The sequence below is a fragment of the Bubalus kerabau genome, chromosome 5 (assembly GCF_029407905.1).
Source record: "Bubalus kerabau isolate K-KA32 ecotype Philippines breed swamp buffalo chromosome 5, PCC_UOA_SB_1v2, whole genome shotgun sequence".
NCBI lineage: Eukaryota > Metazoa > Chordata > Mammalia > Artiodactyla > Bovidae > Bubalus > Bubalus kerabau.
In genome coordinates this window covers 127,126,471-127,141,361 of record NC_073628.1, presented here as the reverse complement: position 1 = coordinate 127,141,361, position 14,891 = coordinate 127,126,471, and the positions used below count along the sequence as shown (strand labels likewise).

Genomic DNA, 14,891 nt, shown 5'->3' with positions numbered 1-14,891 from the left:
CGGAGTGATACCGGCGGCGGCGTAGAGCGCGGCGCGGCCGAGAGGGGCGGCAGGCGGAGGAGGAGGGGAGAGAGGCGGGGCCCGGGCGGGTTGTTGTGAGGCGACTGCGCTACTGCCGGACCGGGGCGGTTATGGCGGCTCCATATTAACACCCTCCTCCTCCTCCTCCTCCTCCTCCTCCGCCGGCGCCGCCGTCTCCTCCTCCTCCTCCTCCTCTCCACTCCCGCCCGCGCTCGGAAGCCATCTCCCCCTTCTCCCCCTTCCCCCTGACGCCTACCTCTTCCCCCCTCACCTTTCCCCCTCCCCTCTTCTACCATGCCCGGCATGATGGAGAAAGGGCCTGAGTTACTGGGGAAGAACCGATCGGCCAACGGCAGCGCCAAGAGCCCGGTGGGCGGCGGCGGCGGCGGCGGCGGCGCCTCGTCCACGAACGGCGGGCTGCACTTCTCGGAGCCCGAGAGCGGCTGCAGCAGCGACGACGAGCACGGTGGTAGCCTCGAACTCCTCCCCGCCGGCCCGCCTGCCCCCCCCCCCCCCCGCCCCGTCCCTCTCTCCTCCCCTCCCCCAGCCCCCTCCCCTCCCCTAGTCGAGCTCCCGCCCGCCCTCCCCCTCGGAGCCCGGGCGCTGCGGTAGCCTCGAACTCCCGGTGCAGTGCAGCAGCACCCCCCCCTCCCCGCACCCCCGCGACCCCCGTCCCTCCGCCCTCCACCAATCCTCCGCCCTCGCCCGCACCCCCCCGCCCCACCGCACCTCCAGCTCCCCGCCCCCATCCGCTGCCATCTCCCGGAGTGCCCGGAGTTAATATCTTCCCATCCACCCGCCGCTCCTTTTCCTCCCCTCCTGCTATTTTCATATTTTATTAAGTATCTCTTCCTTTCTCTCTTTCTTTGCTTTGCTTTTTCTTTTTTCCCCCCTCCCGGTCTTTCTCTCTTCTTCTCTTTTTTCCCTTCTTGACATTGCTTTGCAGATGTTGGGATGAGAGTCGGAGCTGAATATCAAGCTCGGATCCCCGAATTTGATCCAGGTAAATCTGTTTGCTTAAGCAAAATCCTGCCTTCTTCCCCCCGCCCCCCCCCATCTCCTTTACTGGGACTGGTTTAGGGTGGAAAGGGGTAGAGGGCGGACGGGCGGGGTTGGGGTCCGGGTGTGCGGTTGGGAGGAGATGCGGGGCTGGGATGGGCAGGCATCTCTGGCGGGAGGCTGTCATGTCACGCTTGGCAGGGCTGTGACACAGGGCGTGTGGGCAGATGCGTGCCTTGCAAGGTTAATATGGTTCCCCTGGAGGCCACTTGCCCGCTGGTGGCATTCACCTTTCCACTCGCCTTGATCCTGGAGTGAGCGGAGGGAGACGGCCCTCGGTGAAATCGGGGGGTCGGAGGCCGGGGTGGAGCGGCTGCGGGCCCCAGAGCTGGAGGAGAGGGTGTGCGGGCTGTGCGTTGAAGAACCGTGCAGATGTCAGTGGCCACCCGACCCAGCCCCTGGGAGCCCAGGGCCGCGCTCCGCCCTGGCTGCGATCCCCGGGCGGCTGTCACCGGCCGAAGCCGAGGGCGAGCCCTGCCTGACCCGCGGGCGCACACACGGGATTTTCTTTTTTTTTTTTTTTTCCCCTTTCTTTTTTGGCTAGGTGGTGTAGCTTTGGTGGCGACCGCTTTGCGGAGTAGGAGCCGCGGAGCGAAAGGGATTGGGGGAAGAGGGTGGGGAGAAGCCAGAGGCACACCTCGCTCCAGAGCCAGCCCCGGGGAAGTGAGACCACAGGACAAGTGACCGCAGCTGCCAAGGAGACATTTTCTCCCCGAGCAGCCAGGTTCCAGCGTCCTCTGCCAGCCCGGCTTGCGGGCTCCCTGTCTACTTTTCTCCAAACAGGCTCCCTGGCGGTCACGGGATCTCAGCCTGGTCGGGGATTGGGCGAGAGTTCCGCATATGGAGGCGCCCTTGTTGGAGCCTCTTGGAGTGGAGCGTGTCTCCTCCCCACCCCACCCCAGACCCTCTTCAGTTCAGGCTTTGGGCAGACTTGGAAGGGTCTTGTTCCCCCTACCCCTCCCCCCTACCCCTTGCACTTGGTCAGTTCCTTGCCCATTGCCCACTTATAGTAATGTCGTGTCTGTGTCGAACTCTTGAATTCTGTTTTAGATATTAATGGGGCTTACTTGTATTTTCTTAGGGAAGAGAGCATGTTTCTTTGCTTATAGTTTATCCGTGGGTATTTTCATTCTTCTGCCCATTGCTGCGATGCAGAGTGATATTTACCAACCGTTTAAAGATGTTTAGGGTTTAGGCAGCTCTTCTAAAGGAGAGGGTAAAATAGGATTGTCAGTGCAGGTTATTTTTCAGTAGGTAAAAACAATGATTCAGGAGTGCTTACTAGTCAGAGTTGCCTTCTGAATGACATGACTCCTCATAAATTTTATTCAAAAGCTATCAGTGTGTGTGCTGGAGGGCTTCAAATAATTTTAAATGTTGCGAAACAAATTTTCTTTATTAATGTAGCTAGTAGGTGAATAGCACTTCCACATGACTTCTGCCTCGGGTTTTAGCTTGGCATTTGGAAGCTTACTCTGGCTTAAGACAGACTGAATTAATCACTCAGGTCTTATTTTTGTGCTCTGAGCAAGTCACTGGCCCTCCCTAAGCCTCAGTTTCCCTAGCTGTAAAATGGAAATAAAAATAGGGAATTCTTGCTAAGGTTATATGAGTGGGCAAATGGCAGTTACTCTTTGGAGGTTAAATTTAAATTATCATTATTAAATTATCATTCCTCATAATCGTGAGGAATACTTCTGCATATCTTTATATCTTTCTGATTTGGGGCTTTCCTTGGCTTACCGCTTTTTTAGGAATTGATAAACTTATTTCCCAGTTAGAACTCAGCAGCATAATAAACATGCCTTTTTGTCCCATTAGGTAGGTTTATATTTCATAAACAACAAATAGACACAAGTTGATGAGGGGTCTTGTGTTAAAGAGCTGGACTTCATGCTAAAACAGATGTGTGCAGGCCATGACCTGATCCCTGTAGCAATTTTGGGAACAGATTTCAAGCAAAGGAATACTAGAGCCAATTTTAAAGTTAGAAAAATAGCTCATTTAAAGTGCAGAGTACTTTTTATGTGGTTTCACATGGCCACTATTTGTATTACCCAATTTCCTTGATCATCATATTTTTGCATATTTTGCCTAAGTGGAATATTTGAGGGAAAAATCACGAATATTGCAATTTTTAAAGTTACATTTTCATTAGGTTTACTCAGACTATCACTGATGCTTTTTATTAGAATAAGGATAGATGTCATATTCTTTAAATTCATCTATAGACATGCCTCGGAGATAATTGTGAGTTTGATTCTAGACTACTGCAATAAAGCGAATGTCACAATAAAGCAAGTTACATGAATTTTTTGTTTTCCCAGTATAGAAGTGTACAATGACATTAGGTCCAGAAATGCAATGTACATGCCTAAATTAAGAAATGCTTTATTGCTAAAATATGCTAGCCATCATCTGAGCTTCTAGGGAGTTGTAGTTTTTTTTGCAGTAATAGCATCCAAGATCACAGATCATCATAACAGTATAATAATAATGAAAAAGTTTGAAATATTGTAAGAATTACCAAAATGTGACACAGACAAGAAATGAGCAAATGCTATTGGAAAGTGGTGCTGATAAACTTGATTGACACAGGCTTGCTGTAAACCTTCAATTTGTTAAAAAAAAAAATTCACAATGGCTGTGAAGCACAATAAAATGAGGTATGCTTGTATTCATTTTATCCTCAATAATCTGCAGAATATTGAACCCAAGGGTACAATTAAAACCAGTTATCTAAACTTAGGTGGGCTTTTCTGTAGTTACAGGCAAATTTTGTCAAGCAAATGTAGACTGTCATTATTAAACACTTTTTACAAGGAAATTTTGAGTCTCTGTGCTGTTCAACGTAGAACACTGCTTTATCTTATTGTAAGTGTTGTGCTGTTGTGTGAAGTTTTTACTCCATATCAATTCAATACCATTGGGTCATAACTTCAACATATTTCTTTGGAAGAGAAGAAAAAAGAAAAGATGTTTATTAATTAATGATAGAAATTGAGAAATGGTCAGCTCCTCTCCTTTTCTCTTTTACATACTATTGTCTTTAGTCTTATAAACCACTCAATCTGTCTTCATGATTGTTCACCCATAGCCATCCAAGTCATTTGGAAGAAAAATTTCTTCGGTATCAAGATTAGTATGATCAGAATATAGGAAAATTAAAAAGGATTTTTTTCGTGGAGGATATTTTTACTGGAGGAGATGATAGTGATGATGATAGAAATTAAACACAGAAAGAATTACTAAAATGAGTGTTTTAGAAAACATGAGTGAACTGAGACTTAAATTGGAATTACTGTTGTTAGGTTAGAAACAGTTTATGTTAGTTAATGGACCATTGCTAACTGCCTTTATAAAAATTTACTAAGCAGATTTTTGACTCTTTTTTGTGACTCTCTTCCTTTTGGTTCTTTGCTAGGCCAGCCCAACTTTTCTGTAGCGCCTTCTGACTACACTTACGTCATGAGGAGCAGTTTTGCGTGGTGATTAAGAGTCTTAGCTCTTATCATATGCCTTTTAGCCACCATGGCATCGTGACCTTGGATGAACTGAATGTGTCCAGGCCTTAGCTTTCTTATTTGTAAAAGGGAGATGATATTAACTATATGATAAGATTAAGTAAAAATTAGTGTGTATCACCAACTTGATGGACATGAATTTGAGTGGGATTTGGTGATAGACAGGTAAGCCTGGCGTGCTGCAGTCCATGGGGTCACAAAGAGTCGGACACAACTGAGCTGAACTCAATGTGTATAAGGCAGTGACCTTCAACATATTTTGTTGCTTACTCATAAAAGAAATTTGAAAAACAGATTCACATATTTTTAAGTTGATATCTGTTATTTGTCATTGAGTTTATTAGTTGAAAGATAATTTCCAGTGTATTGAAAATGTTAACACTTTGAAATAGAGTTGTTATAAACTTATTTTAAACACATCCAATTAAATGTAAATACTTAGCAATGTGGTAGTATCTGTTTTATAAAATGTATAAATTTTTGTAACTGCCATGCATGTTCCTCACAGAATTTTATAAAACTTTTTTTTTTCTCGAAAGTGTTTTATTCATCACCTGTCCAGTTTCTGTACTATCATAATATATACTCTTGTGAACATGAGGTTCTAAATGTTTAATTCTTCTGTCTGGAGTTATTACGATTAATGCATAATTAATTCAGATTGTAATAGTCATGGTACCTTGAGTAAAGGAGAGCTTTACTGATATTTGTTTGGCATCATAGTGGTTTTTAAATTTTAGGCAATGTACTCTTGTAAGATTTGGGTTGTATGAAAGACCTGCCATTTTTCTTTTTCTTTTTTGAGTGAGGGAAGGAAATTTGTGAAGAAAGTCAGAAGTAGCTTAAGTGTATAGCTTAGACTGCAGGTGACTTCTCAGGCAGATTGTCTTGGAAAAGAAAACAGGGAAGTTTATGTTCTGAAAATTGGTTCTCAGAAAACTTATTCTTGATTGCGTACCCCTTGGAAAGTTGTTGTTTACCTCAGTTTGAAATCGATGAATTAAGTATATATAGTTCTGAGCCTAGTTTATAAATAGAACTTAAAAATTTTGGAGTGTCTTACTGATCTCTGTATTTAAGTTCTTAATATGGAATATTTGTTCCATGATTTCCATCAAAATCCTTAGTTTGACTGTGTTAAAGGAAATCTGAAAAGAAATAGATTTATATTTTTGTACTTTCTTTGAAACGTGCTATTGGTATAGAAATCCTAATCAAAATGTTTTTTGTTGTTGGTGTTCCCCAAATTGGTCTCATACATGTACTTTACCAACTGTAGTTAAGGGGCTCTGAAAGATTTCAGGAGAATTGAGCTTCTTTGGTTATTCAGTCACTCATTTATGGCAACGCCATGGACTGCAGCACTCCAGGCTTCCCTGTCCATCACCAACTCCCGGAGCTTACTCAGACTCATGTCCATAGAGTCAGTGATGCCATCCAACCATCTCATCCTCTGTCGTCCCCTTCTCCTGCCTTCAGTCTTTCCCAGCATCAGGGTCTTTTCCAATGAGTCAGTTATTTGCATCAGGTGTCCAAAGTATTGTAATTTCAGCTTCAGTATCAGTCTTTCCAATGAATATTCAGGACTGATCTCCTTTAGGATGGACTGGTTGGATCTCCTTGCAGTCCAAGGGACTCTCAAGAGTCTTCTCCCAACACCACAGTTCGAAAGCATCAATTCTTCTGTGCTCAGCTTTCTTTATAATCCAACTATAATATAATCCAACTATCTCACATCCATCTATGACTACTGGAAAAACTATAGCTTTGAATAGATGGACCTTTGTTGGCCCTTGAGGTATAATCATAAACATTTTTACAAATAAAAGCAAAATAAACATTTGGTTTATGTCCTTTAAGTATTTTGGTTTACTTCAACTTTTATGATGAAAAGGGTAAAGCTTTACTGAATGCAAGTCATCCTGAGAGGTAAATTGTTTTTAATCATGCAAGTTACTTTCTGTTACTCTTTATAGGAGAGGAATCAGGCTGAGTTGTCAATAAAATAAGTCATTTTAGCTATTCAGTCTCATTTTCAAAGGGTTGGTAAGAGAGGTCATCAGCTGTTTGAGTTAGAGCCCCATGAGATTTTACTCATTTATATTTTTGATTGATAAGAAGAAGCCTTTCCAGCATAGACTAAGAATGGAACTTAAAGAACTATCTTCAGTAAGTATATAGTAGTAATGACAATAAGTCTTAGGTAGTGCTTACCATATGCCAAGTCCTTTACATATATGAATTCACTTCATTTTTTAACTACTCTGTGAAGAAGGTGCTCTCATTATCCCTGTTTTTAAAGATAGGTTAAACTGAGGCACAGAAAGTTAAGTAAATTTGTTCAGATGTCAAAGCTAGGAAGTGGCAGAGCTGAGATTTACACCTGGAGTTTGACTCTATAGTGATTACTCTGTTAACCATTGTGCTAAAATATCTCTGGTTTCCTGTAGAAATCAGTCATCTTTTGGTCCTACTTGGGCACATATATGATTGGCAAGGGCAAAAACATTATAAAATGCCTAAGTAACCATTCTGGAGAAGGCAATGGCAACCCACTGCAGTACTCTTGCCTGGAAAATCCCATGGGTGGAGGGGCCTGGTAGGCTGCAGTCCATGGGGTCGCTAGGAGTCGGATAGGACTGAGCGACTTCACTTTCACTTTTCACTTTCATGCTTTGGAGAAGGAAATGGCAACCCACTCCAGTGTTCTTGCCTGGAGAATCCCAGGGACGGGGAGCCTGGTGGGCTGCTGTCTATGGGGTCGCACAGAGTCGAATACGACTGAAGCGACTTAGCAGCAGCAGCAGCAAGTAACCGTTCTCTGCCACCAGACGCGATTGCCACACACACACCATACACCCACATTAGAAGAGCTATTAGTCCCCACAGTTGGATGCCAGTTTCTGTCAGAGGATCCGGCTCTTAATTACAGAGATAAGAATTTATGAGGAAACTTAACTGTTCTTCATGAGCAAGAGTACGAAAAATAGTTTATATCAGCTTAAGAAGAGATATTTAATGAAAATATTTTAATTCAAGCTTTTTGTAATACAAGGATCAGATGCAAGGAAATATATCTAAATATTAAGCATGTATGCTGGTTAGACTCAAGACTTAATGGAAACCTTTCTTTGTTACATTCCATATTCTATTAAGTGGTATTTAAATTATCATCACAATCCATTGTGAAAAAGAATCAGTCCCATATTAAAGAATTGAAATTTAGGATACTTACTAGAAATAGCAGTAAGTGTTAGTTGCTCAGTTGTGTCCAACTCTTTGCGATCCCACGGACTGTAGTCTGCCAGGCCCCTTTGTCCATGGAATTCTCTAGGCAAGAATACTGAAATGGGTTGCCATTCCCTTCTCCAGGGGATCTTCCCAACCCAGAGATCAAACCCAGGTCTGCATTGCATGCAGATTCTTTACCCACTGAGCCACCAGAGAGGCCCAGAAATAGCAATAAGGTTTTATTAAATAAGGACTTCTGACCAACTTAGACAAGTTGTCTATTTCTCCTAAGTGGTTTAACTATTCTGCTTTTGTGTTTTTGTTTTATGAGGTTAAAAATTAAATATATATCTTAATATTGGAGTTTTAAAAAGATAGCTTAAAATTTATTTTCAGTGAATATAAATTTTAGATAATATTCTTCAAACTTGATTTCCTTAAATTCTCAATTCCTGTTTTCATCCTTTCATTAAAGATACTTATGACAAAATGCAGTAGGTTTTCTTTTAGATTTGTATTGTAATTATGATTTTTTTAATACTTAATGACACCCCACTCCAGTACTCTTGCCTGGAAAATCCCATGGGCAGAGGAGCCTGGTAGGCTACAGTCCATGGGGTCGCTAAGAGTCGGACACGACTGAGCAACTTCACTTTCACTTTTCACTTTCATGCTTTGGAGAAGGAAATGGCAACCCACTCCAGTGTTCTTGCCTGGAGAATCCCAGGGACGGGGGAGCCTGGTGGGCTGCCATCTTTGGCGTCACACAGAGTTGGACACGACTGAAGTGACTTAGCAGTTACAGTATTCTCTCATTTCTTTTTTCTCCATCCCTAATTTTTATTTATAGTAAACATACATAACAATGTTTAACTTAAATAAAGAACCACTGAATGATCTTATTGCTTGATAGATGAAGTCTCTAGTTGGGAGTATAGTAATAGTTACATTTACCCTTGGAAATGAATGGTTTTTATTCTGAATTTATTATTTATAACTTCATAAATGATTACAGTTTAACTTCAGATTTCTATTAATGTTTTCTGTGAGTAATTTTGAAATTCTAGTCATTAATTACTGATGGCTACCAACAGCTCATACTCTTTAATTAACTTGAATGCAACAAAGAATTAGGAAGAAGCCAGAAAAAGACCACCAAGAATTTAAAGACAGAACCTACTGGCATGGACTTGGCTCGGGGATAACTGTGTTAGGCCTTTTGTTCATTCTGTCTTTTCTTAATTTACATGCAGTTTCAATAGTGTTTGATTTTCCTGACTCTTTAGATTATAACAAATAAATTATAAATAGCAGTAGTATGCTTCTGGGTTAGGTAGCTGTAGACTCTCAGATTACATTAAGAAGAAATAGCATTATTAACTTTACATGTTTTGACTTTGTTTTTCTCTTACACAGAGTACAAATGTTTGTAAATATAAGAAGTAATTAACTCTAAAAAGGAGTAACTGGCAGACTCCTAGCAAGGGAGTAAGATTAAATAAAACCATAAAAAGCAGATACAAGTGTTTAAAAATTATAATGATCTTGGCCCATTTAGATATGGGGCAAAACAATTATCACCTGAGGTATGTGCTTTTAAGTCAAGAGTTTTTAATAACTCCTAAGTAAGATATGGGCTTCTCTGGAATTTTTAATAATTCTTAAGTAACATAGGCTTCTCTGGTGGCTCAGCGGTAAAGAATCCCGCAAATGTAGGAGATGTGGATTCGATCCCTGGATCAGGAAGATCTCCTGGAGAAGGAAATGGCAACCCACTCCAGTATTCTTGCCTGGAGAATCCCATGGACAGAGGAGCCTGGTGGGCTACAGTCCATGGGGTCACAAAAGAGTTGGACATAACGTAGCAACTAAACAACAAGTAACATATAAAAGGTTAAATCAGATTTATTACCTGTCGAGAAATAGGGATATAAAATGTACTTTATAATAAAGTCTTTTTTTTTTTTTTTAATTTAAAGAGGGTAAGCTTCAGTGTTTCTAAAATTTTGTTCATATCCACGAATGATATATTTACTATATTTAGTGTAAATCTGTTTTTATTTGTTTTCCTGTACTTTGTTTCTTTGTCATCTTTTGCAGGTACTGTACTAAAATAGAAATAAAGCTTATTTTGCTTATTTTGAATGTGAATAAAGTTCATCGTATTCAAAATAATTTTTTTCCCCAGGTGCTACAAAGTACACAGATAAAGACAATGGAGGAATGCTTGTGTGGTCTCCATATCACAGTATCCCAGATACCAAATGTAAGTTTTCTGAAACTGGATGTCTATGTAAGTAGGGAATCAATCAACCAATTCAGAATGCAACTTATATTTGTTTTTGGATCTCTTAGATCTCATAAGAAATAGTTTGCCTTTGTTTTATTTTGTTTTTTTTGATGGAGCTTGCTATGTTAGAATGTTTTTCCTTTTGAAAGATAGTGGGTTGATCATTCCAATTTGTGTCAGGCCCAGGAAGACTGAAAAAACCTAGGATCTGATGGCATTGCTGCTTAAATCCTGAAGCAGGGGAGGGAGTTACAATGTAGACATCTGCACAGGCTATTCCTCAGTATATGAAGCTGTAAAGAAATGCCTTCAAACTTCCAAGAGCCCACTATCATTCCCATTTTAAAGAGGAAAGGGGAAAGAACTGACTTCAGCAAGCCATCGATCAGGTCATCTTTGTGCTCTCCATTTCTGGACGGAGACCTTCTGGATCATTGACTATGCACTTCTTGAATCATGGTGTGGCTTTAGACTTCAGTGTGATGTAGCGGACCTGATCCTTTGCGGCACATCAGATATAGGAAACGTGCAGGTAACAAAACTAAGATCCCCACCCCTCCACTCAATTATCATTTGATTTATTAAAACAAAAAGCACTGAACAGCTATTTTAGTAGCTGTAAAATAAGTTTGTCTTTTTAAAATATTTACCAAATATCAAAAGATGTCCCATGCTGGTTTATTTAGTCCCATGAAAATTAACGATGTCCTGTATATCATATGCACAGTATGTCTAGTCATACTTGTTAATGCAGTAAGAGAACTAAAAATTGAAAACTGAGTGTTATTTTGCATACCTGATAATTCTTCCTATTTACAAGCTTCAGAATACCAGCAAAAAGTCTAGCTGGTAATCTAGGAATTAATGCCCTTGAGGTATTTTTAACTGAAAACACAAAATTGTACGTTTTGTGTACTGAGGAACCTGAAAGAGATTGTCAGGTTTTTTCAGTTTAGTCTTCCTTATAGGCAGATGCTTTCATTCATAAACTGACCATTAGTGTGTCATTGGCTTTTGCCTTTTTAGCACTGTTTTATATAATGATGTATTTCTTAGCAAAGTGGAAAACAAAATTCAGAAAGCCAACATGTCCTGCAGTGGTGTGTCCACCTGGAATATCCCAGTGAAGGTCTAGGGCAGTGGTTTTCATCCCTGGCTGTGCTTTGGACTTGCTTAGGGGAACTAAAAAAAAACTTCTATTGATGTCTGGCCTCCACTCAAACTAATTAAATCAGAAAGTTTAGAGGGAGGAGCCAGGACTTGCTATTTTAGAACTCTTCTGCTGATCCTAATGCATAACCAAGGTTGGGAACCACAGGTTGATTGGTTTTATTTAGCCTTCTATTTATAGGACTACAAAACATTTTTGTAAATCAGCATGTATGTAGACCTGTCATATTAAATACTATGAGTTCTAAATAGAAAATAGTATTTGGATTTTCTCCAAAGCTTGCAATCTTAGGGAGATACAGTAACACCCATAAAAATTAGTTGTTAGTACAACAGCATTATTGTTATAATAGCATATTTATATATTAAACTGTACTGTACTGTTAATAACAGCAAACTCTTAGAAAGTACTTAAAATGGGCCAGATGCTGCTTCAAGCACTTAACATACACTAGCTCATTTAATCCTAGGAAGAATAGTACTGAAAATAGTACTATTTTTATCACTATAGTGAAGAAACTAAGATACAAAAAGGTCAAGTTAATTGCTTAAAGTCCAAAAACAAGTGACAGGGCTGGGAATCAAGTCTTGGTAGATGAGCTAGCTGTTCTCGGATCAGAATTCTTAACCACTGCTTCTCAAAAATGTGCTTAAAGAATTTATATATTTATATTGTATAGGATTAAGAAAGACTTTGCATAAAAATGAGTCCTAAATGTGAAATGCAGATTTCTCAGCAATAAGGCCTTGAAATAGCCTGTATATATATGTCATCATAGAAGCTGTGCTTATTTAAACAACTATTTGCTTGATTATAATAATTGAGGATGAAAGAAAATGGAATATATAAGTACCTTTTGTATAGCTAGCAGGAGGAGCTGAAGAAAATTTTAGGCATACTAAAGCATGTTTAAATTGTTACTATACTGGCAAAACTATAAACCATCCTTTATACAGTAATCAAATATGGGAAGGTAAAAGCTTTGGGAAAACTCTAAACATGAGATGAGGTCTTAAATAGCTAAGTCTCGCTAAATAAATATTGCAATAGAAGCTACCTAATATTTTACACTATAATTAGGCTCTGTTGACTGACCACAGATTGGTCTTTTTATAATACAAAAATAATTAGTCATGTCAGTGAATTTAATAAGTATATGCTGTATGGTCATGGAGATAAGGCATACTAAGTAAAATTTTAAACCAAGTGAGCTTCTGATCCTGTATGTAGAAGTGAAGGTCTTTTTTATGATGTTTTATGGAAAATGACTTTGGCTTTTTTTTTATCCCTAGAGTATAATTGTTTTTAAATTTTGCTTTGTTAAAAAAGCAAAGTCAACCTGGGCAGAAGAAGTAAATAAGAATAATTAATTATATAACACTGTTTCGTTACAGTGGATGAATATATTGCAATTGCAAAGGAGAAACATGGCTACAATGTGGAACAGGTATGTACAGAAACATTTTAATATTGAGGTTTGCCTCAGTAATTATCAAATCCAAAGAACATCTCATGATAGTTTCTGTCTTAAGAAAGTGCTTAAGTTCAGCCAACTTTATGAAAGTGAAAATGTTAGTTGCTCAGTCGTGTCTGACTCTTTGCGACCCCATGGACTGTAGCCCATCTGGCTTTTCTGTGGGATTCTCCAGGCAGGAGTGGGTTGCTATTTCCTTCTCCAGGGGATCTTCCCAACCCAGGGATTGAACACAGGTCTCCTGAATTGCGGGCAGTTTCTTTACTGTTTGAGCTACCTGGGAGGTTGTAGCAAAGTCTGACCTTTCATCATTAAAGATTTTGTTTTTATAAACATTATTTATCTCAAGGGCTTTTGAGAACATTTTTTGAACATTTGTCTCTCAGTACCTCTGGTTTGTTTTTTTTGTTTTTGTTTTTTTTGAGCTCTTAAAGATCTGAAAGCCTTAGGATTACTCTAGCAAATACTTACCAAAAGGGAAAATTTTTTTAAGTAGAGGCAATTCTCTGACTTTTTAACCTAAAAGACCTAGAAACTAAACTCTTTATTTAAAGAAATATTTTAAGATTTTTAAATTTTGAAGGAAATAATTCACAAAGGGCTTAAAAAAAAATAGATAACTTTAAAAGGAGATATATGTGGTATGGGACTGCCCAGGTGGTGCAGTGGTAAAGAATCCACCTACCAGTGCAAGAGACAAAGCTTTGATCCCTGGGTCAGGAAGATCCCCTAGAGGAGGAAATGGCAACCCACTCCAGTATTCTTGCCTGGAAAATTCCATGGACAGAGGAGCCTGACAGGCTATAGTCCTTGGCATCGCAAACAGGACTGAGCAACTGAGCATGAACACATGCATATATGACATATGGTCCATTATCCCTGGTAAAATGGGAATGTAGAACATGGAAAGTGAAAGTAAAGTAGACATTCTTAAATTTCATTTCAACTAAGTATAAAATCAACCTCTGTCAGAATTAATAGTAAAATAAGTGAACTTTCTGTTACCTGCATTATTAAGAGCTAATTTTATAGTTAGCAACATGGTTAAATTATAGAAAATCATTTTGGTGAGATTGAGATGTTAATCTAAATATAGTTAACTTTTCTGTGGGTTTTGAAAACTTTGCTTATGTATTTTGTTTTTAAGACTTGACTTTCTTTTTACTATTTGATAAGGTTAATTCTTTGAAATGTGACTGTATATGTGTTCATTTTCATGTTCATTTTCAAGGAGTACTACCAGAGTACCAAAGTATTACCAAAGTGAGAAATTAATGCTGTTTAAAAAGTTGCTATCTCTCCTCTTAAAAAATAAACCTTTATCCCCTAAATGATATTCAGTCAGTCAGTTCAGTCGCTCAGTCGTGTCTGACTCTTTGTGACCCCATGAACCACAGCACGCCAGGCCTCCCTGTCCATCACCAATTCCCAGAGTCCACCCAAAGCCATGTCCATTGAGTCGGTGATGCCATCCAACCATCTCATCCTCTGTCCTCCCCTTCTCCTCCTGCCCTCAATCTTTCCCAGCATCAGGGTCTTTTCCAATGAGTCAGCTCTTCGCATCAGGTGGCCAAAGTATCAGTACCTTACAGTAAAAATAAAGTTATACCTCTTACAACAGAAGGAAAAGTTGTTGAATTGTCAGAAATAATCCATTTCAGGTTTTCCTATGATTTGGTAATAAAGTCATTGAAATTATTAATATGCCTTATAGTAATTCTTTGTGTACATTATGATAATAAAGAACTTTAGAAATACATGTGGTAAAATAGTGTTAAAGTTGCATTTGAGGTACTCTTACTTCTTAGAAGTGTTTAGCCCAGGATACTTCTAACAGATTAAAACATAAATATTTCTCTACTGAGTCTTGTCTGAGCACTTCTAGTTTTGTGTTATAATTGATAGTTTCATTCAAGTATTGACTTACAAGTTATTTTTCCTTTTAGCATATTTTTCCCTACACTTGACAAATGAATAAATGTGAGTGAAAGTCTTGATATGAGCCTACAGACCTGCTTTAGTAATTATAGCCACTCTCCTCAGCTCACTTTTTCCTAGATTCTACAGCAGATGTGGTATGTAAGAACATTTACTATTCTGAGGCCCTGATTTGAAAGAAAG

General features: G+C 39.6%; 1 protein-coding gene across 5 annotated transcripts in view; it reads left to right on the top strand.

Moving 5' to 3' along the window:
• Positions 1 to 60: 60 nt before the first annotated feature.
• The window catches only part of RCOR3 (REST corepressor 3), a 53,361-nt gene continuing 38,530 nt past the window's right edge, over positions 61 to 14,891 (top strand). For 2 of the 5 annotated variants that reach the window (XM_055583047.1, XM_055583048.1), the window contains exons 1-4: positions 61 to 490; positions 968 to 1,024; positions 10,024 to 10,101; positions 12,691 to 12,743. In XM_055583047.1, the coding sequence (XP_055439022.1) occupies positions 316 to 490; positions 968 to 1,024; positions 10,024 to 10,101; positions 12,691 to 12,743 (363 nt within the window). In that variant the 5' untranslated portion in view covers positions 61 to 315. The remainder of the gene's footprint in view (positions 491 to 967; positions 1,025 to 10,023; positions 10,102 to 12,690; positions 12,744 to 14,891) is intronic. The other 3 variants (XM_055583049.1, XM_055583044.1, XM_055583046.1) reach the window with 3 other exon arrangements.